This window comes from Glycine max, chromosome 5, assembly GCF_000004515.6.
Source record: "Glycine max cultivar Williams 82 chromosome 5, Glycine_max_v4.0, whole genome shotgun sequence".
NCBI classification, from domain to species: Eukaryota; Viridiplantae; Streptophyta; class Magnoliopsida; order Fabales; family Fabaceae; genus Glycine; species Glycine max.
The window spans coordinates 5804637-5828436 of NC_038241.2; the positions used below are offsets into that span (position 1 = coordinate 5804637).

Consider the following 23800-nt stretch of genomic DNA (forward strand, 5'->3'; position numbering starts at 1 on the left):
AGCAATGTTTAAATAGAAACAAAAGTAAAATAACATTGTTCATTACCCAAGGGTAATTAAGTTACAGACATAATATATCAAAATAAAACAAAGATAAGTAATTAAATAGTTCTTCAAGGGGATTCAGCTTCATCCTCTTCGTCATCCCATTTAACTTGCTTCCTATAGAGGACCTCCTATAAATGTTGGTCAATGTTGTAGAAGAAGATGACCTCATCTCCAGGCTTCAAATGACAGTCACCTAAATAATGGATCCACGCGTCAGCAACACATGATAGGCCATTATTCATGGTGATCATCCATTTGTGATGCTTACCACTACCACGATCTACAATCATATTTTTTTGATGCAGTTAAATAAATTGAAGTCTCTGGTGGCAGAACCTAGGTTAGAAGGAACACGGTGATTAAATATAAGAAGTCAACAATAAATAATATAAATGATTATGATTATATTAACAAAGACCTACCAATTGATAATTGTGTTGTATCATATCTTTAGAGACATCAATGGTAAAAACATGGTGCCTTATGGTTGTGGCTGCCCTTTGGTGTAGAGGTCCCACAACGTCCACACTGAAAGTAGTATTTTTGTCCCTTCCAACAAAACGCATCAGAACACTTTCGTGAATGCCATGGGTTCTCCTAAGTTCCTTCAGTCCATCACCAAAAAAGAATCGGTTACCATATTTATGAAACTTTATAAAGTGTTTGTCTCCTTCGTAGTCAAATAACACATAACTTGGATAATTTGGGGACCATTGTCTATGATAAGCAAAAGGAACCTCAACGATGTTCTGTAGATTAACATTTGAAGCATATTATTTATTTGATATTAACATAAATAAGTAAATGTTTAGGGGTGAAAGTCGTGACCTGCTCAAGATGGAATGACGCGTAAAATCGGTGCACAATTCTCGGTACTCGTAAATTTGATGGGCCCTAGATGAGAAACGTTTATGTAATGAGTAAGTGAACAAAGATGTACCCATTGAAAGGAGAAGATAAATATGCGTAATATCAAACATGTACTATGAACGAAAAGAGCAAGCATAGAAGGATGAAGGATGCATGATGAAGCAAACTCGAACATATACTTATAAGAAGGTAAACATAAAGGATGGAAAATTTAAACTTACAGCATCAGACACATTCGATGATGATGTATTCATAGTGTTTTGTGTTTGGAGAAGTTCTTCGACAAATGGGTGAAGATTTGGTGATATTGGGTGGTTATAGATATATATAATACTGCATTTTAATTATAGGAGGAGGAGGGTGAACAATTATCAAGAACAGTTAACAATGTATAAAGTAACCGATAACCTTTTAGACTTCCCGTGCTAGTTTATTATGGTTACTGTTGTTGTGTTTTTATTGCGAGGCTATTACACTTCCCGTGCTGTTGTTGTGTTTTTATTATGATGTATTCATAGTGTTTTATGTTTGTATAATTAAATAGTAATAAATAATTACATACAAAGGTTAAATTTTAAAAAATAATAACAATAAATCTTTATCAAAAATAGTAATTATGTGTATATGGAAAAGATGATGTTTTTTACTTCCCAATGTATGAATAGACACGTAGTGTTTTGACATTGGGAAATTGCACCTCAGCAAACATCTATTAGTCTATTAATTACACGGGAAATTACACGTCAGGATACATCTGGTAGTGTACTCTAATAATTATGATGGATGTGACATCCCATTTCAAAGATTGAAATCAGAATATTGACGGTCACTACACAAAGACTATTAATATGATACATGCTAATATTCACATGATAAAGTGTTAGTAGTCATTAGTACCTGTATAAACAAAAATTCCAAAAAATCTGCTGATGGGATTTTGTAGGCGTCTATACGTTACCTTGATAAGACAAAAGAAAGAAACACAAAAAATCAATATTCAACAAACCTGTACTTGAAATGCCAAACACTAAATACGAAAGTTGCAATTTAATTTTTCAAATATTCAACAGAAACAACCTAATATAATACAAATTCAAGCAGAAAAATGGTGCAACTATGACAACAACATTAACAAATTCACAAATGCATACAATAGAATGAAAGAAAGAAGGTACCGATAAAGGCTATGCAGAGGATGCAAGAACACAAGTTTGGATGACAGTGTTGTCTTGCCTTGTGAAGGGTTGCCTCAACATGTTAGATTTCTCCAAATATTGCAACATGTTAGATTTCTCCAAATACCCTCCCAAATATAATACACAGGAAAGGTAAAGTCTAAAGAAAAAAGAATCATAGACATGCACCAAAGTAGTGTTGAACATTGAGAAACATCTACATGAAAAAATCATAACCAACATATGCTAAAGATAGCAAAGTAACCAAAGATTAGAGCTAACATAGACAGCTTAGGTAAAAAACCTGAATGATATTGTGAAGGCTAAGTTAATATATACTTTAAGTTGCGAAGGGCAACATGTTTCAGAGCATAACCCACCAATCAATTAATAATCATAGACATGCACGAAAAAAGTCATTCAAAGTCGAGGCAGAACACAAATAAGCAATCTACTCAGCAACAATGAATACAAAAGGTGCACTTTAATATTTGAAACAACAGAATACACACAAATAATAAGTAGGTGTTTCAAAATGTACCACTACTACAAAAGCAAACAAATTATTATCTACAAATATAATCAAACGAATAAGGGGAAAAACAACAATGAAAACAATCTAATATAATACATAGGAAAGGTAGAAGCAAAAAATGGAAAATATTGAGACTAAGAAGATCATTTTCAAAATTACAGAAACTAAAAGAGAATTAAAATATAAACTATAGGGACTAAAAAAACTATTTTAATTTTCTTTTAGTCCCTATAATTTGAAAACTATAAGGACTAAAACAATAAGAATCATGAAAATATAGAGACTAAAAAGATCACTTTCAAAATTATAGGGACTAAAAGAGAATTAAAATGCAAACTATAGAGACTAAAAAAATTACTTTTTCAAACTATAGGACTAGAAAAGTAAGAATCATGAAACTAAAAAAAATGAGTAATTTAACCATATATTATTATATCATAAAATACTACATTTACTAAAAAATGATATATATAAATCTCTATATGCGAAATTGACTAAACAGTTAAAAGTTACTTAAAGAAAAGACTTCAAAAAGAAAGTATGAAATATTATATTTATTTAAAATAATATATAATCAACTTCTTTAAACAATATATAATCAACTTAAATTTCTTTTTTTATAATTTTTTTAAAAAAAATACTATTATAACATTTAATATATGAAAATATTTATGTTTCTTATTATTATTTAGAAGAAAAATATCATATAAAGTATATTCGAATAATAAAATTTAAATATATAAATTTTATTATTTAAAGTAACATATACCAAGCACAATATTTTTCTCCAAAACTTTCAGGAATAAACATATAGTTTCAAATGCATAAAAAAATTCCCCCAAATAAAAAAATTCCCCCAAATAAAAAAATTCCCCCAAATAAAAAAATGGCATTTTGTGAATCATTTATGTGACAAAATATATAGCACTGTGGTGTATCCTCGATTGAATCATTTCCCCATGCTTGATTGAATAATTATAGAAACATTCATATTAAATTAAAGGATCCTTATATATTTTGTCAAAAAAAAATCCTTTATTACTTAAAAAAATAAAATAACCTATGATTTAGTAAACATTGATGCTAAAACCCCAAATCTATTAACGCACGACATATACCTAAATCCATATTCTCCTCTCCTCGCACTCCACGGCTTCTCCACACCTCGCAGTCTCTCTCTCGCGTGCTCACGCCACCATAAACCTACGTCATATGAAAGCAAAAATTATTAGGCATGAGTGTTCTCCGATGAATCAGAACCATTGTGCAAAAGTTGTTTTTTCAGTTATTCTCTGAACAGGGTTATGTTCTTAGTTTTCTGGTTTTGAGGCTTTAGGCACAAGAGAAATCATCCTATGGTTGGGCTTAGGTAATGAGAGTCCTTTAACATAAAAAGGTAGTGCTTAGTCATGAAGTATAATTTTATTATTTAATAAAGCATAAAAAGCATAATTGAAGGGGAAGTGAGTTTAGTTGTTTTTTTTTACAATAACTTAGTTTAGAAAATCCAATTTTACCGGTCTTTTTGTTGAGAATAGATGACCAACACAGGAAATTATAAATCAAGAATGCACAACAATCTGGAGGGATGAAACAGCCCACTAAGCTCAACTACTGCTACGTGGTACTACAAACAAGGAAATTAACAACTAAGCAATAACCACCCTAAAATAAAGGATGTTATTCTATCAGAAAATAATAGAAAACATAACAAACTAGAAACAGAACACCTAGAATTAAGGCATATCTCATCATTCCCTCCCTTAAACTAACGGCTGCATAAGCAATTAGTTTACTTTAGTCCAGGTATCACACACATTCCCAAGTGATCTCGAAGCTTCATGAATGCCTCCAGCTTAAGTGGTTTAGTCATCAAATCTGCCACTTGATCTTGAGTACCACAATGCACTAGTTCAACAACTCCATCTTGAGTTAAATCACATAGAAAATGAAACCGCACATCAATGTGTTTACTGCGTCCATGCATAACAGGATTTTTTGAGAGTTTGATAGTTGAACTGTTATCACAAAATACAGTGGTACATCCATCTTGCACATGATTCAACTTCTCCAGAATCCTCCCCATCCACACAGCTTGACAAGCACAAGTTGCTGCTACTACAAACTCAGCTTCAGTTGTTGAAAGTGTGACTATAGGTTGTTTCTTTGAAGACCAAGAAACTGCTCCTCCACTCAGCATAAAAACATAGCCTGGTGTGCTTTTTCTGTCCTCCAAGTCTCCGGCATAATCACTATCAGTGAATGCAATCAACTCCTAGTTCCCATTTTTGCTGTAACAGATCCCATAATCAATAGTGCCCTTCAAATACCTTAGTGCTCTCTTTGCAGCCAGCAAATGAACTTCTGTTGGTCTTGCCATAAACCTGCCTATAAAGCTCACAATAAACATCAAATCTGGTCTTGTAGTAGTGATGTACATAAGACTGCCTACAATTTGCTTGTAGTAGGTCTCATCAACTTTGACACCTCCTTCATTTTTATCAATTTTGAAGCCAGGAACAATAGGATTCTTCACTGCATTACACTCCTCCATTCCAAAACGTTTCAGTATTTCCTGTGCATATTTTCTTTGACAGACATAAATCCCATCATCCATCTGTAACACTTCTATACCCAAGAAAAACCTCATTTTTCCCAGATCAGTCATGTCAAATACCTTCATCATTGACTCCTTAAACTCTAACATCATTTGCTCATCATCACCAGTATAAATTAAGTCATCAACATAGACACTGACAATTAAAATTTTACCTCCACTGTTTTGCTTGACAAATAAGGTGTGTTCACTGATGCACTTCTGGAAACCTTCATGAGTAAAATGAGCCTCAATGCGACTAAACCAAGCTCGAGGAGCTTGTTTTAGTCCATACAAGGCTTTATGCAGCTTGTAGACTTTGTGTTCACCACCTTTCTGCTCATAGCCTCTTGGTTGTTCCACAAACACATCCTCATTTAATTCTCCATGTAGGTAAGCAGATTTGACATCAAGTTGATAGATAGACCAGCTTCTTTGGGCAGCTACAGCAATGATCATGCGCACAGTATCCATTCTTGCAACTGGAGCAAACACTTCTGTGTAGTCCATACCATGTTTTTGAGCATAACCCTTTGCAACTAATCGGGCCTTGAGTTTATCCACCTCACCAAACTCATTAAGCTTGGTCTTATATATCCACTTCACTCCAATTTTCTTAGCTCCAGCAGGTAACTCAGTCAAACTCCATGTCTAGTTCTTTTCAATTGACCTTATTTCAGCATCCATAGCAACTTTCCATTTTGGGCTTTTCACAGCCTCTTCATAGCTTAGTGGATCAGAAGGAGCTGTAAGTGTCGTATTCAACTCATTCTCTTCCTCTGATAACCCCTCTCCAGTGACATAATCTCTCATCCAAACAGGAGCATGTGTCTCTCTTTTCTCAATTGGATTGACATCATCTTTGCTTGTTGTAGTTGAAGAAGTATTGCCTAACTCTTCAGCATCATTCCCACCTATCTCATCACCTTCACTGCCATCTTCTTCTGCTTCATTCTCATTAGTACCATTATCTTCTTCTCCCCATTCCAAGTGCATAAGTATCTGCTCCTTGTAACTCACATCCCAGTCCCATTGTTTCTCTTCTTCAAAAATAACATCCCTGCTAATCACCACTTTCTTTGCAATAGGATCATACAACCTGTAACCTTTGGATTTCTCACTCACACCTAGCAATACACAGCAAAGGCTTTTGTTTTCCAATTTGGTTCTTCTTGCATCAGGCACGTTGTGCCACACATCCAAACACTCTAAAGTGTTCAACTGAGGGCTTATCTCCACTCCATGCTTCTTCTGGAGTCATATCTCTAACTGCAAAAGTGGGACACCTGTTCAACACATACATGGTCCAATTTACCGCCTCGGGCCAAAAGGTTTTTGGAACCTTCTTGTCAGAAAGCATGGATCTCACCAAGTTCATTACTGTCCTATTCTTCCTTTCGGCCACTCCATTCTGCTGAGGAGTGTAGGCTGTGGTGAGCTGCCTTTTAATTCCATTCTCCTTACAAAACTCATTGAATTTCTCAGAATTGAACTCACCACCTCTATCTGTTCTCAAACACTTGATAAACTGACCAGTTTCTTTTTCAACAAGATTCTTAAAATACTTGAAAGACTGAAATGCTTCTGATTTTTCTACCAAAAAATAGACCCATGCTTTTCTACTATAGTCATCAATAAAGCACAAGAAATACCTTTTGTTGCTGTTTGAGATTGGTGTGATCGGACCACAAATGTCAGCATGAATAAGTTGTAGCCTCTGAGATGCTCTCCATCGAATTTTTTTTAGGTATGGGATCTCTGTGTTGCTTACCAATTACACAAGCAGTGCACATTGTAGTTGGTGTAGGGAGCTGTGGTAATCCTTGAACCATTTTCTTGTATTGCAGGGTTCTTAGTCCTTTATGACTAGGATGACCATACCTGCAATGCCAAATATGTGCAAGATCTTGTGTGGGTGCATGAAATCATGAAGCTTCTTTGACTTGGGTCCTTGTGAATAGTATAAACATTCTGTTGGCTGTCATAGAGGTTTGAATGATCAAGCCTCTTACTGGGTGGTAAATCTTGCACATTCCTGATTTAATGAGAATAACTAGGCCTCTTTCCTGTAACTGCCCCACACTTAGAAGATTGTTCTTCAGCTCAGGTACACAGTACACATCTGTGACAACATGAGAGAATCCATCCACCTGCAGCTTCACACTTCCTTTCCCGAGCACCGTCATTCTTGTGTTGTTCCCAAGTTTTACCAAATGCCTAAAATCCTCATTTATCTCACTGAACATAGCCTTGTTCCCACACATGTGGTTTGAGCAACCAGAATCTAAAAACCATGCATCCTCACACTTAGTTTCATTCAACTCCACATAAGACATCAATAGCATTTCTTCTTTCTCATCCAATTCAGCATAGTTTACCTTCTTGTCCCAAGAAGGACATTCATACTGGAAGTGTCCAAGCTTGTGACATTTGTAACACTCCATTGTATCCTTGTTCGAGGTTTGACGCCCTCTTCCTCTTCCCCTTCCTCTAAAACTGCCTCGGCCTCGGCCTCCAGCACCAGACCTGTCTTCAGATGTCACTTTTAAGACTTGTTCTTCCCCGTTGTGTTTCTGAAACTTCTGTTCATGCACAATCAGTGAGCTCTGCAACTCATCTATTGATAACACATCAATATCCTTAGATTCTTCGATTGAGCAAACTATGTAATTAAATCTCAGTCAAAGATCTAAGGATCTTCTCCACAACGGTTACATCTCGTATCTGCTCCCCATAAGCCCTCATTTTATTTGCCACAGACATGACCCTAGCAAAGTACTCAGTGACATTCTCACCTGTTTTCATCTCGAGGGTCTCAAAATCCTTCCTCAGGGATTGAAGAACTGAACGCTTCACTCTTGCATTCCCCTCATATTTCCTTTTCATGGAATCCCAGATTTGCTTCGAAGTATTTTTCTCCAGGATTATCTCCAGAATAGTCCTGTCAATTGCCTGAAACAGATAATTCTTCACTTTCAGGTCCTTCAACTTCAAATCCTCCCGTGTCTTCTGCTGCGCTTCAGTCACAGCTACTCCTGCTGCTGAATGCTCATAACCAGTCTCCACCAAACTCCAGTATTCCTAGGATCTCAAGAAATTTTCCATTAACATGCTCCAATGGTCATAGTGACCATCAAAGCGTGGTATGGCTGGCTGGACGAAATTGCTACTGCCTTCACTCATTATCTCTCTCTCACTTGTTCTCCTGTGTGTTTGCAAGTCACTCGAAAGACTGCAGCTCTCTTTTCTATCAGGCCTAGAGGGGGCTCTGATACCAGAATGTTGAGAATAGATGACCAACACAGTAAATTATAAATTAAGAATGCACAACAATCTGGAGGGATGACTTCGCTTATTCAAATAAAGCAAGTTTGGCATATATAGCCTTACAAGATGGAGATGTTGGTGGATTGCTATGACATGGACAACTTGGAAGCATAGAAATAGAATAGTATTCCATAATGATACGTTTGATGGAAGTAAATTGCAAATTGCTTGAAGATGCAGTTCTACTACTGTGGACGTGGATTAAATCCATGGAGAAGGACTTTACAATACACTTTAATCAATGGTGCTCTAACATAAAGGAAGCATTTAGAAACTAGGTGGGAGGGGGGTTTTGGAATTATGTAAGAATTACAGCAGGGTTCATGTGACAGTAATATTTTGACTACTTGTAGTTTGCCCAAATCTGGGGCAGCCCGGCTGTGGTTCCAATCCCAGCTCCATTTTAGTCTGCTTTGGAACCATTGTCATGGGCAATCCAGCACTTGTAACTCAGTACCTTACAATATCTTAACTGATAAGAATAAAACAGCCCACTAAGCTCAACTACTGCTACGTGGTACTACAAACAAGGAAATTAACAACTAAGCAATAACCATCCTAAAATAAAGGATGTTATTCTATTAGAAAACAATAGAAAGCATAACAAACTAGAAACAGAACACCTAGACCTAAGGCATATCTCATCACTTTTTAGTTTAAAGAAAGTTAATTTTTTACAAGAACTTTGAGTGTGTTTAGTTCAGGTATTAAAAGTTTATTTCCAAACATGTAAACAAGTCTGTTTAGCTCATTTTTACTGGTCTTTTTAGTTTAAAGAAAGTACCATATTTTATTTTATTTATTTTAATTTAATTAGCAATCCACTAGATTGCCTTGATATTAAAAAAGTTTGGGAAGTTTATACAAGATATTAAATTCAAACTTTGTTATTGTTATTATTATATACACACACAAAAATCAATCTTCAAATTACCTCCTCCATTTATTTACCCAGAATCTTATCCAAACAATAGCTACTAATTTCTCTGTAAATCCATGGACCTTGGTTGGCAGCAGACACTAACATGCTTTGGAATCATCTCCTTTCCTTGTAGGTGCCTTGTTACTGCTGACTTGTAAAATTTCAATATTAGGAATACTAAATGTATGCCTAAATTAAAGTTTGTAATTTAAGTTTAGATTAAACTTAAGTTTGTAAATTGAGTTTGCAAACTTTATAAAGTCTTGTTTCTTCAAAACTAAATTTTTAAGCAAAAATTTGCTTTCAGACAAACTTTTGAGAATATTCAAACATGGTTTTAAATTGATTTGACTCAAACAAATATTCTCACAAAAAAATCTAAACATACTCTAACTACAAACATTTCTCTACAAGAGATATAAGGTTGATCTAGTGGTGAAGGAAGAAAAGAAAAAGAGGAAAACATTATGGATTTGAATTCCCTAATAATAAAATTAACAAACTAACCATTAATATTTATTGATAATAAAACAAATAGCTCTTTCCCTACCATCAGAAGCTATTTGCCCTTCTTTCCAAAGTAGGCTATAACCGAAGAAGTGTAATGTTCAAAAAGCCCATCAGTCTAGCCTGGTGCCATTACCCAAGTGTAATATGGCCCAAGTAGCTAGGATTGGGCTGGACCCTTGCACGACCTCATTGTAGTCAGTTTTATGAAAGATGTTAACATTGCTGACAAAAAACACATTGACTTTTAATCAGTAGAGGTTGATTTGAAGCAATAAAAAGTGATAAAATTTAACAAGAAATAATCCTTTATTAACCTTTTATATATTTTTATGTAATAAATACTTTCTTCTTGTTCAAAATCTTGGTAATTTTAGAGGCCTAAAGTCAGTTTTAAAAATTAATGTTAACAGAAATAGATATTTATGTCAGACGAGGATTGAGATTTACGATAAAAATTATTATTATTGTCAATTATAGAGATATTAATTTTGTTAATATTTAATTCTTAGAAATAAATATTCACCTTACATTGGAGTTTTTTTATGAAATTGTATTGATATCTAATTACAAAATAAATATTTGTATCATAAAAAATGAAAACATATCCTTTATATATAAATTAAAGTAACTATATTTAACAATATCATTTTTAGGAACTATTCTTTAATATTTTAGGAGTTTTTCTTTAACAATGAATTATTTTAGGATATTTTCTTCACCATTTAAATCTTTCATTTTATCATTTTCATCTTTATTTCTAAATTTAATTTAATATTTTAAAAAACATTAACAATTTTGTACCACAAAATAAATTATTTATCATAAATGAAAATATAATTATATATTAAAATTAATTATTATAAATTAAAGTTATATGAAATAAAATATTTATCCTATGCATTAGAAAGACTAAAACATTAGTTTTTATAAAAACTTTTTATTCTTCTAATAAATAAATCATTTATTTTTAAAATTATATAAAATGTTTAGTACAACGTCTTTTTAAGAAAAAGAAAAGAAAACAAAAATATCTGCACAAAAGATCTCCTCTATTTTGACACTATTTTGATTAACAACAACAAAAAAATTCAAATATGCATAAGCATAATGATTTACCTTACTTGAGATGTGGGATTCACTATTTCATGCTTGAGCTTTCAAAGTCATTAACTATGCCTTAAAAAAAAAAGGTCACACGCTTATAATTATAATTATAAAATGGTTAACACTTAAAATTATTTTACTTCATAACATGGGTCCCTCGACAGTTTTGCATAATTGTTAAAACCTTGCTGAATGTTGCAGGGTGAAGCAGCCGCCACGACCACCGCCGCATGTTGTTCTTCTCTCCATGCTCATGCGGCTTTGCGCTTTCAAGCTTTCCTTCAAAGCCATTCACAAACAAAATCCCACCTTGAGCATCCTTTGGCACCCATTTTCCTCGGCCACACGCGCCCTATCCAACACCCCTTTCACACCTCCCTCTTCTTTCTCCACCTTCGACGTTCTCCAAACCCTACATCACCTCCATAACAACCCTTCCCACGCTCTCTCCTTCTTCACACACCTCCGCCACACCGGTTTCTCCCATACCATCTCCACCTACGCCGCCATCATCAAAATCCTTTCTTTCTGGAACCTCCAACGCCAACTAGACACCCTTTTCCTCCACCTCATCAACCGCGACCACCCTCCTCTTCCCTTTCCCCTCCTTAACCTCTTCGAAACACTCTTCCAAGACTTCAACACCAGCCACAAAAACAACTACTTCTTGCTTAGAGCATTTAACGGTTTTGTCAAAACCTGTGTCAGCCTCAACATGTTCGATAAGGCCATTGATTTCCTCTTCCAAACCCGGCGCCGTGGAATTCTCCCCGATGTTTTGACTTGCAACTTCCTCTTCAACAGGCTGGTGGAGCATGGTGAGGTGGATAAGGCATTGGCTGTTTATGAGCAGCTCAAGAGGTTTGGCTTCATCCCCAATTGTTACACCTATGCAATTGTTATCAAGGCATTGTGTAAAAAAGGTGACTTGAAACAACCCCTTTGTGTGTTTGAGGAAATGGAGAGAGTTGGGGTCATTCCTCATTCGTATTGCTTTGCTGCTTACATTGAGGGGCTCTGTAATAACCATAGGTCTGATTTGGGGTATGAGGTTCTGCAGGCATTTAGGAAAGGTAATGCGCCTTTAGAGGTTTATGCGTACACCGCAGTTGTTCGTGGGTTTTGTAATGAGATGAAGTTGGATGAGGCTCAGGGTGTGTTTGATGACATGGAGAGGCAGGGGGTGGTTCCTGATGTGTATGTTTATTCTTCACTGATTCACGGGTATTGTAAGAGTCATAATCTTCTCCGGGCTTTGGCTTTGCACGATGAGATGATTTCGAGGGGTGTGAAGACAAATTGTGTGGTTGTTAGCTGCATTCTGCATTGTTTGGGGGAGATGGGGATGACTTTGGAGGTGGTGGATCAGTTTAAGGAGTTGAAGGAATCCGGGATGTTTCTTGATGGGGTGGCCTACAACATTGTGTTTGATGCTTTGTGTATGTTGGGGAAAGTGGAGGATGCGGTAGAGATGGTGGAGGAGATGAAGAGTAAGCGTTTGGGTTTGGATGTTAAGCACTACACGACACTTATCAATGGGTATTGCCTTCAGGGTGATCTTGTTACTGCGTTTAACATGTTTAAGGAAATGAAAGAAAAGGGTTTAAAACCTGACATTGTGACGTATAATGTACTGGCAGCCGGGTTGTCTAGAAATGGTCATGCTCGTGAGACAGTGAAGCTTTTGGATTTTATGGAGAGTCAAGGCATGAAGCCAAACTCTACTACACACAAGATGATCATTGAAGGCTTGTGTTCTGGAGGCAAGGTTTTAGAAGCTGAGGTGTATTTTAACAGTCTGGAAGATAAGAATATTGAAATCTACTCTGCCATGGTGAATGGCTATTGCGAAACAGACCTCGTCAAAAAATCATATGAAGTTTTCCTTAAGCTGTTAAACCAAGGAGACATGGCTAAGAAAGCTTCCTGTTTTAAGCTACTTAGTAAACTCTGCATGACAGGTGACATTGAGAAAGCTGTTAAGTTGCTGGACAGAATGTTGTTGTCGAATGTGGAACCAAGCAAAATAATGTATTCCAAAATTTTAGCTGCACTGTGCCAGGCTGGGGATATGAAGAATGCTCGCACTTTGTTTGATGTTTTCGTTCATAGAGGATTCACTCCTGATGTTGTAACTTACACGATTATGATAAATAGTTATTGTAGGATGAATTGCTTGCAAGAGGCCCATGACCTTTTCCAGGATATGAAGAGGAGAGGGATCAAACCTGATGTCATTACCTTCACAGTTTTACTTGATGGGAGCTTAAAAGAATATTTAGGTAAACGTTTCTCTTCTCATGGAAAAAGAAAGACAACATCACTTTATGTTTCCACCATCTTGAGAGATATGGAGCAAATGAAAATAAATCCGGATGTTGTTTGTTACACTGTGTTGATGGATGGACACATGAAGACAGATAACTTTCAACAAGCAGTTAGCCTCTTTGATAAAATGATTGAGAGTGGACTAGAACCAGATACTATAACATACACTGCTTTGGTCTCTGGCTTATGTAACAGAGGGCACGTGGAGAAAGCTGTTACACTGCTTAATGAAATGTCTTCCAAGGGAATGACACCGGATGTGCATATCATCTCAGCTTTGAAACGTGGTATTATAAAAGCTAGAAAGGTGCAATTTCATAAGTAGTTGGTGAGTTTAGATGGTTGGCGCTTGGATTTATTCTGATTTCTAAAATGTATCTGGTCAATTCCTAAAGGTAAAGGAGAAGTGCATATGCTGTTGACTTATTTGCCAAGACTTATGACTAAAATGTACTGAAGGATTGTATTTCATTCTACAGGTTGAAAAGAGAAGAGCTATGCATATTTGCAGATCAGTTACCAAGATGTCATTGTATGTAGGTATGACTATGCTTTATACAGAATTAAAATTATATGTGATTATGAAAGTATAAGGAGTTTAGTTGAGAAGAGTTGAAGAAAGTTGATAGTCACTAAATTTTAATTAGAATATACTAATATTGTAAAAAAAATTATATGATTATTGAATTATATACTACTGTTACGTAAATCTTTGCAGTAAACTAAAAATCTTTCAAGTTCTTCCTTATCTCAAAACTTCTATCTTCATGTCATGCTACTTGTATACAATACAATACAATTATACAAGCCACGGCATAGCACATACTCATAACCACATAGTTTGCTATGAGATATAATTATATATGATTGTTTATTTGACTGTGAAGGATGATGAAGGGAGTGAGCAATTCACAGAAGATGGCTCAGTTAACTTTAGAGGAGAGCCTATTCTTGAGAAGGATACTCGCAGTTGAAGGGCTTGTCCTTTTATCCTAGGTACTATGTTTTTACATTTCTCTCATGTTATTATTAAATAATCAGTTTTTGTTTTATATCATTTTAAGTAAATAGAATATACGCTTGTAAAGTGTTTTTATATTATTATTTAAGAAATTGTGATGTCGGATAAATTTATTGACTAACTATAACTACAGTAAAAGTCAAACTTACTGTGATTTCCAATTTGTTGATTGTAAAAATAATTAAGATATTAGACTGATAGTGCATAGAAATTAAATTCTATCATTTTTATGTATATAAATCTCAGGCAATGAGTGTTGTGAATGTTTGGCCTTCTTCGGAATTACAACTAATCTTGGTACCTATCTTACCACCAGATTACATGAAGGAAACGTTTCTTCTGAAAGAAACATCAGCATATGGTAATGTCACAACCCACTCTTGGACCATGACCGGCGCATAGATTATAATTTCCTTAGTCTAGCTGGCCTACCCTATATTAAATAACCTACAAAAACATATAATATATCCAGACAAATCTATATATATCTATGTAGTCAATAGCGGCCGCTATAGCGGCGGAGTGGCCCCCATCCCCGACGGGCACCTCTTTAGCGAAGCAGTTTCGTGTCGCGGCTGGAGTGGCCGCTATCGTGGCGGCACGGGTTCTGGAGCAGTTTTTCACGCCACTACTTCGAAGCACTGAAATTTCCGAAAATACCCTGACATTTTTGTCCTAGTATATGAGCTTCTTTCATTGTCACAATATAGGCATAGGATTAGGATTATCTTGTTATACATGGTCACCTTCTAATATAATATTCTTGTTGAAGTGCAATTTGTCTAATATCAAATTAGGAATTAGTTGTTTATGGGGAAAATGTATGAGACCTGCTCTAATGTTACAGAAGTTGCAAGTGTTAGGGTCTAACTTGTCACTTACAAATTAGCTATACCTTCAGGCTTTAGGCCTTCCTTGGCACACCTAGTAAGGCCTGATAGGATGGAATAACCAATTGTTCTGATTTATCTGATGTTTGGAACACATGGACCAATTGCAGAACATTATCCAATTAAGTTTTGTATGACACCAATGCTGCAGTACTGGGGAGCAATAATAAATTTATAATAATTTTTGGGTTGCGATGATTTTACTGTGTTTTTATATGAATTATTTTTAGGAGTTTTATTTACTTATTCAGGGGAATCAAGGTAATTATGCAGAATTAGAGTCCATGTTGGTTACTGTATGGGTCAAGATTTATCATCCATATAATATATTACTGTGTTATTTGCAATGTTTATTTTAAGTGGCATATACTCAAGGTAATTATGCAGTTAGTTATGATAGGTTAGTTATTTATTAGTTAGTTAGAAGTTGGCTATACATAAGAGGGGTTGAGATAGAGATTTTATCTTCTGATTTATGAGGGAGTTCAGATTATTCTGGGAGAGTCCAGGCCTCTTTGAAGTACTGTGACTCATTTCTACTATTTCCTGTTAATAGAATCCTTTTTTTTTCCTATAATTCTGATCCAGTTTCTATCAGTATGTGTATTCAATTTTATTTAACCATCACTGAACGTGTGCTAACAGGAAGCCAAACGAGGCCTTAAAACTGAAGGGAGGAAAATGGTTTAATATACCCATCAAAATTAAGAGAAAATCTTCAATGTGGTCTTTTTCCAAAGTTACATGCATCACAAAATTAGTCTTTCAAAAATTTCAGTTGCCAAATTAGTCTCATGTTCTTGTTATGTTCCCTATTATCCTCCAAAGATTTTGTCACCAAATTAATCCTTAAAAGATTTAATTTGTCATTTAATTAGTCTTTTAAAGATTCCTTTTTTTACTGCTTCAGATCTATGTGCATGGGGAAAATATTTTTCTGTTTTTCATTTCACTTTGCCTATAAGTTTATGTTACTCTGTAAGCATTTGATTTTAAAGTAGACATTTTAATGCCAACACCTGATCAAAGGTTGTGTACCATTTATTTACTGTCGTCTAATTAGTCGTGATTAGACAAGCATATGAGTAAAATTAATATTTTTCTTTCATGACTCAAATTTGCACTTAAAATGATTGTGCAAGATTTATTTGCTTGTTTCAAGTATATAATGAAGTGCTAAACTAGCTGTAATTAATTTTTTTCTGATGATGAGAATTATTAAAGACTTTTTCTCTAGGTTTATCCTTCCAGTATGCTAATGGTAGATTCATTGTTTTCTTTGTTTCTCCTTTCTTCTATTGTAAGGATAATGTTTTCTTTGTTTCTCCTTTCCTATATTCCAGTTGCATTGAGAAATCTTGTACTAAAGTTTGATGTAGTTTTAACATATTTTTTTTACTTTTCTTTCAATTTCAAATAATAATCTGTAGTATCCTTGCTTGCTTAAAAATGCTTTCTTAAACTCCTTTTCTTTTTTGGCTTTAATGAAGGTGTCTTGATAGAGTAGCTATAGTATCCGATTATGAGAGTAAAAGTGGTGACTATTGTAATCCATGAAGACTTTGCACCGTGACCCAGGTGGAGGAATTGAAAATCTTGATCTGTGTGTTTCCAATTTGGGCCACCGGGATCATTTTTGCTGCCGCCTATGCCCAGATGTCAACATTGTTTGTGGAGCAAGGAACAATGATGAACACATGCATTGGTTCCTTCAAACTGCCCCTCTCAACTTTTGATGTCATGAGTGTGGTTTTGTGGGTCCCTCTCTATGACAGGATAATTGTTCCAATCATAAGGAAGTTCACAGGCAAGGAAAGGGGCCTCTCAATGCTGCAAAGAATGGGAATTCGCCTTTTCATTTCAGTTCTGTGCATGTTATCAGCTGCTGTTGTGGAGATTATGCATCTGCAGCTCGCAAAAGAGCTTGACCTTGTTGATAAGCATGTTGCCGTGCCCCTTAGTGTACTTTGGCAAATCCCTCAGTATTTCTTTTTAGGGGCAGCAGTAGTATTCACATTTGTGGGGCAGCTTGAGTTCTTGTATGACCAATCTCCAGATACTATGAAGACTTTAGGTACTGCAATGACACTTCTGAACTTTTCATTGGGAAATTACTTGAGTTCTTTTATTCTTACTATGGTAACTTAACCACACAAGGTGGAAAGCCTGGTTGGATTCCTGATAACTTGAACAAAGGTCATCTCGATTACTTTTTATTGCTTTTAGCTGGACTTGGCTTCTTAAATATGTTAGTGTTCATAGTTGCTGCCAAAAGTTACAAGCCAAAGAAGGCTTTTTAAGATTTTTCAGGGAGTGGAAGCATGTTCTGATATTTCCTTCTGTCATTGATTCTTCTGTTTGCATATATGCTACGCATAAAAGTAAACTTGGCCTCTCTCAAGAGCCTCTAAGTGAGAATACACTTTTTTTTAATGAAAAAACACTTTAAAATTATTATTTTTTTAAATTTAAATAAATTTACCCTTGTTATATATGCAAGTTGAAGAACCATAAAATACACATGTAAATTATGTGATGTGTGGTTGTTTCAGATTAACTAGAGGCCCCAAATTCGAGTTTTAAATATTTAGTGAGAGAGTTTTGACGCCTATAATAATTTTATCCAATTCAAATAAGAGTTTTGACCGAGGTATATGTTATTTAGAAAGAAAAAAAGGCACAACAAATAGTGTGATACCATGTTAGATTTCATCTTAAAACTGATTGACATTAAGTAAAGTTGTCCAAAAGATATATAAGCTGCATTCCAAGGAGTGAGGCAGCCGATGTGAGACTTGGGTATTTCCCAATAATTACAATAAAGAAAAAAAAATGGTATTTTGCTATGAGATATATATGTGAAGGATTTATATTGTCATCTAATCATAGTTTCTCGTGTATAGTAAGTTGATAACGGGTAAGCTTGTCGACTTTAATAATAACCACCTTAAAAGTCATACTTACTATGATTTCTGATTTGTTGAGTGTAAGAATATTTTAGATATTTATACATGATACATAGAAATTAAACTCTATTGTTTTTATGTATATAAATCTCAGGCAATGAGTGTTGTGAACGTTTGGCCTTCTTTGGAATTGCAACAAATCTTGTTACCTATCTTACCACCAAGGTGCATGAAGGAAACGTTTCTGCCCCAAGAAACGTTAGCATCTGGCTTGGCACTTCTTATCTCACACCTCTCATTGGAGCTGCTCTAGGAGATGGTTACTGGGGTCGATACTGGACAATTGCTGTTTTCTCTGTGGTTTATTTCATTGTAATAAACTAATATGAAATAGCCCTCTTTTCTTAGTCAAATGTTTCTCCACACACATATCTCTCTTAATTATCCAGTAGTATGGTAACAATGAAAGATAAACAATATGAACACCCCTGATTCTGTTTTGGATTACCTATATAATATACTTGATGAATTTATTAGGATGCACCAAGAGTGTTATCCAATCATAGATTTTTATGTATGATAAAATTGTTGACTTTTCTAATAATTACTTTAAAAGATGATTCCTAAAGAATTAAACTTGATTGCATACATGCTTTGAATTTTTAATTGTCTTTTTATTGTTGTAGTAGTGATATGGCTACTTTGTGCAGGGGATGTGTACCTTGACACTTTCTGCATCTTTACCAGCATTGAAGCCTGCTGAATGCTTGGGTTCTGTATGCCCTTCAGCTACTCCTGCACAATATGCTGTGTTCTACTTTGGTCTATACGTGATTGCACTTGGGATCGGTGGTATAAAGTCATGTGTGCCATCTTTTGGGGCAGGTCAATTTGATGATACTGATCCAAAGGGAAGGGTTAAGAAGGGGTCGTTTTTCAATTGGTATTACTTTTCTATCAATCTAGGTGCCATTGTATCGAGCAGCATAGTTGTGTGGATTCAAGACAATGCAGGATGGGGTCTTGGATTTGGCATTCCTACTTTGTTCATGGTATTATCTGTGATAAGCTTCTTTATAGGCACACCTCTCTACAGGTTTCAAAAACCAGGGGGAAGTCCTGTTACAAGAATGTGCCAGGTTTTGTGCACGTCTGTCCGGAAGTGGAATTTTGTTATCCCTGAGGATAGTAGTCTTTTGTATGAGATGTCAGACAAGAGATCTGCAATTAAAGGGAGTCACAAACTGCTACATAGTGATGATCTAAGGTAAGCAAAATGTCTTTACTTTGGCATCTCAATCTAGTATTATAAGCTCCTTTCATCATCACCATATAGGCATAAGATTAGGATTATTTTACTATGCATGTTGATTTTCTATCTAATATTCTTCTTGAAGTGCAATTTGTTTAACATCAAATTAGTAATTAGTTGCTTATGGGGAAAATGTTGGATGAGCCCTGCTCTAATGTTTCAGAAGTTGTAAGCCCTAATTGGCTATCTACGAATTAGCTATACCTTTAGCCCTTGATTGGCACACCAAGAAAGATAGAATAATTAAAATTGTCCTGATTTATGAGATGTTTCGTTGTTTTCTTTGTTTCTCCTTTCGTTTATTGTAAGAATATTGTGGTCTGTCAGTTTTGTGGATAGATTGCACTTAAACATTTTTCTTTTAGCCTGTCTTTGTTGCATTGAGAAATTTGTGCTAAATTTTGAAGTATTTTTTTACATATTTTAAATTTTTCTTCTAGTCGACAATCTCTAGTATCCTCACTTTCTTAAAAATGCTCTTTCCCCCATACATAAACTATAAACAGGATTTCTTGCACACAACCATCTTAAACTTCTTTTCTTTGTTGGCTTTGATGAAGGTGTCTTGATAGAGCAGCTACAGTGTCCGATTATGAGAGTAAAAGTGGTGACTATTCTAATCCATGGAGACTTTGCCCCGTAACACAGGTGGAAGAATTGAAGATCTTCATCTGCATGTTTCCAATGTGGGCTACTGGGGCTGTTTTTTCTGCTGTTTATACCCAAATGTCAACATTGTTTGTGGAGCAAGGAACAGTGATGAACACAAACATTGGTTCCTTTGAAATACCCCCAGCTTCCCTCGCAACTTTTGATGTCCTAAGTGTGGTTTTGTGGGCTCCTGTCTATGACAGGATAATTGTTCCCATTACAAGGAAATTCACCGGATAATTGTTCCCATTACAGGATAATTGTTCCCATTACAGGATAATTGTTCCCAAAGGGGAATTTCAGTGTTGCAAAGAGTAACCATTGGCAACTTCATTTCAGTCCTGTCCATGTTAGCAGCTGTTGTTGTGGAGATTATGCGTCTGCGGCTTGCAAGAGACCTTGATCTTGTTGATGAACCTGTTGCTGTACCACTCAGTATACTTTGGCAAAAGACTACTATTCGCATTCGTGGGACTGCTTGAGTTCTTCTATGATCAATCTCCAGATACTATGAAGACTTTAGGTACAGCACTGTCACCTTTGTATTTTGCGTTGGGAAATTACTTGAGCTCTTTCATTCTTACTATGGTGACTTACTTCACCACACATGGTGGAAAGCTTGGCTGGATTCCTGATAATTTGAACAAGGGTCATCTCGATTATTTTTTCTTGCTTTTAGCTGGACTTAGCTTCTTAAGTATGTTGGTATACATTGTTGCTGCCAAAAGGTACAAGCAGACGAAGACTTCTTAAGATTTTTCAGACATCTATTATGAGTTGAAGCATGTTCTGATCAGGTTGCTTATTACGCATATAGTGATATAGGTAAATTGTTAGTTGCAAATGTTCACGTTCTGTACAGTGCAAAAATCACATATATAAGTTGTAAATGACATCAGATTATTTGAGCTAAAAAAAAATTAGAAATCTTGATTTTTTTTATGTTCATTGTGTTTGATTAACGGGAACCAAAAACCAAGGAGAACGAACTACCGGCAGAAAAGTAGCTCATCAACACAAGTCAAAAAAATATATACGGATGAGGTGAGAAAGGTCAATGGATAACATATGAGCAGAACATATTTGCCACATTTGGTGTGCTAATAGTAATGGAATTTATCAATAATATCTAATGATGTTCTTCCCTTTCATCAGCTTTTTTTTTTTTTTTACAATAACTTAGTTTAGAAAATCCAATTTCACTGGTTTTTTTAGTTTAAAGAAAGCTCATTTTTGACAAGAACTTAGAGTGTATTTAGTTCTGGTATTAAAAGTTTATTTTCAAACATGTAAACAAGTGTGTTTAGCTCATTTTTACCAGTCTTTTTAGTTTAAAGAAAGTACCATATTTTTATTTAATTTAATTGGCAATCCACTAGATTGGCTTGATATTAAAAAAGTTTGGGAAGTTTATACAAGATATTAAATTCAAACATTGTTATTCACCAAAAAAAAAAATCAAACTTTGTTATTGTTATTATTGTATACACACAAAAATCAATCTTCAAATTACCTCCTCCATTTATTTACCCAGAAGCTTATCCAAACAATAGCCACTAATTTCTCTGTTATTGGTTGGCAGCAGACACTGACGTGCTTTGGAATCATCTCCTTTCCTTGTAGGTGCCTTGTTACTGACTTGTAAAGGAGAGTTGAGTTAGAAATTTAGTGGATAAGATAGTGATTTTATCTCTCCCTCATTTCTTAATCTACCCAACCCAATAGTGGTTACTTCCACCATTAGTCTTACAGTTGAAAGAGATGAAAAAATTAATGATATTATACAAGCTGTAGATCAAGAGGTAGTATAAACTCTTACCAGTTGAACTTCATCAATTGCGAAGAGATTTAACAATAATACGATATGATATTTTACAAACATGGATAATTTTCTGTTTAGATACCCGATGCTGCAAGTGATAGTAGTGATTCTAACGTACAACAAACTACAAGTGGTAGGAGCTAAGTGATATGGATAATGGTAAGAAATTTCAGTAGGAAAGCTTAATAATGTATGGTTTAATATTTTTTCTTTTTATAACGTTGGTTTCTAAACATTGTGGGTGTTCCTCTGTGTTCATTGATCTATCTGTATTTTTGGAATTTGGTTTCTGTTGAGATTGCTTCTATATATGTTCACCTAAGTATTTTCTTTTGAGATTCCAAAACCCCTTGTTTATTCAACTTGACTAACAATTAGCTTTTTGAAATGTAAGAAAGAAGGTAGTGTTGAAGTTCTCACATTGGAGAAAATATCCTTATATAAGACTTGTAAGATTGTACTCATTATAGATACATTTTATCCTTGTTTATTCTTTCTTAAAGCACTCGTGTTCAACGGTAAAATGCAACACTCATGTTGAATTAATACTTTGCATACATTATTGTTGGTAATGGTTTTTTTATTTAATATAATTTGGTCTTGCTGAATAAAATAAAAAACTGAATAAAAAATTATAATATTGTCTTAATATTGTTTTTTGCCAGTACTTATGATCATCTGCATAAGATGATCAATGAGTTGAGAATTGAAGCTATTTATTTGATCATTGGTGTCTTAATATTGTCTTAATTTTTTTTTTCAAAAATATAATTTATAATTTAATTTAAAATTAATGGTCTAAGAATGGATTAAACTTGTGTCGCACAGGTTATTAATAGAACACTCAAATCAACTGAACTAATAGACACATTATGTTATAAACAAATAGTATCGCTATATATAACACTAAATTTTTTGTTTATATTTAATGTATATGTAAATTTACATAATAAATTTTGTGATGATTATTTTTTATATAATAATTAATTTGTTTACATATATAAATTATAAATAAAAATGATAGGTTTAATAAGTATTTACGGATGTAAACAAATATCAAATTTATTTAATTATCAATTGCTATAAACTAACAATTTTATCATATTTTTAATTTTAATTTTGGTTTCAATATTTTTTAAAAATGGAAAATCAAATATATTTTTAAATTTAATTTCAATCATTACCTTAAACAAATAATCTTATCATATTTTAAATTTTGGTTTTCACATTTTTTATAACTAACAAATTTAATGTTATGGCCGGCGCACAGACTATGACTTCCTTAGTCTGGCCAGCCTATCCTATACACAATAACCTGTAAAAGAACACATAAACAAATCCATATACATATATCTCATTCCATCCATTTAATAACAAAGTTGATTATAAATACTAATAATCAAGTGTCTCAAAATATCATAAGTACATCTTCATTATGTCTATAAGAGAAAATCATGTAAATTTCAAAATAAAGGAATTCTTTCTAAATCTATTACTACCCTGGTCTCTATAGCTGCATTATACTGGAGTTATAAACAAAAAAAAAAATCCATCAAACGCATAGTGCTAGTTCCCAACAAAACTGTTGAATTTTACCAACCACTTATATTAAGGATAATTTCTAATCAGAGTCCAAAGATTTATCTTTTAGAAGATTTTATCAAAGAAGCTTTACCTCTTTCAACATTTTTTTCTTCTATACACTGTGAAATTGAATTTTATATTAGTCGACATATTTTAAAAACTTAGCTTTGTTGGATTTATAGTTTCATCCCTACAAGAA

General features: G+C 34.4%; 2 protein-coding genes and 1 long non-coding RNA gene across 3 annotated transcripts; 2 read left to right on the top strand and 1 right to left on the bottom strand.

Annotated features, from left to right (window-relative positions):
- LOC102668821 (uncharacterized) lies at positions 1-9092 on the bottom strand. Its single transcript, XR_414218.4, has 6 exons — positions 6877-9092; positions 3747-3831; positions 2094-2183; positions 1816-1876; positions 471-942; positions 1-384 (listed from the first exon to the last, which is right to left on the bottom strand). It is a non-coding gene; the product is annotated as an uncharacterized lncRNA (long non-coding RNA).
- A 455-nt stretch (positions 9093-9547) lies between these two features.
- LOC100775312 (pentatricopeptide repeat-containing protein At2g26790, mitochondrial) lies at positions 9548-14389 on the top strand. Its single transcript, XM_026128662.2, has 3 exons — positions 9548-9627; positions 11289-13722; positions 14303-14389. The coding sequence occupies exons 1-3, from the start codon at positions 9548-9550 to the stop codon at positions 14387-14389; spliced, it is 2601 nt and encodes an 866-aa protein (XP_025984447.2).
- Positions 13889-21137, top strand: LOC100775856 (protein NRT1/ PTR FAMILY 8.3). Its single transcript, XM_026128663.2, is given in 8 exon segments — positions 13889-13955; positions 14303-14411; positions 16817-17400; positions 18387-18604; positions 18943-19499; positions 20105-20430; positions 20478-20634; positions 20636-21137. Coding segments are annotated over 6 exon segments (1989 nt in total). The 5' UTR covers positions 13889-13955; positions 14303-14411; positions 16817-16982; the 3' UTR covers positions 20949-21137.
- The last annotated feature ends 2663 nt before the right edge of the window (positions 21138-23800 follow it).

Bases quoted from the DNA above. Each gene is read 5' to 3' on its own strand.
- LOC100775312 (XM_026128662.2), top strand. From the start codon at position 9,548: ATGGACCTTGGTTGGCAGCAGACACTAACATGCTTTGGAATCATCTCC. The intron at 9,628-11,288 runs GTAAAATTTCAA...TGAATGTTGCAG, and splicing joins TGCCTTGTTACTGCTGACTT to GGTGAAGCAGCCGCCACGAC. The intron at 13,723-14,302 runs GTGCAATTTCAT...TTGACTGTGAAG, and splicing joins GTATTATAAAAGCTAGAAAG to GATGATGAAGGGAGTGAGCA.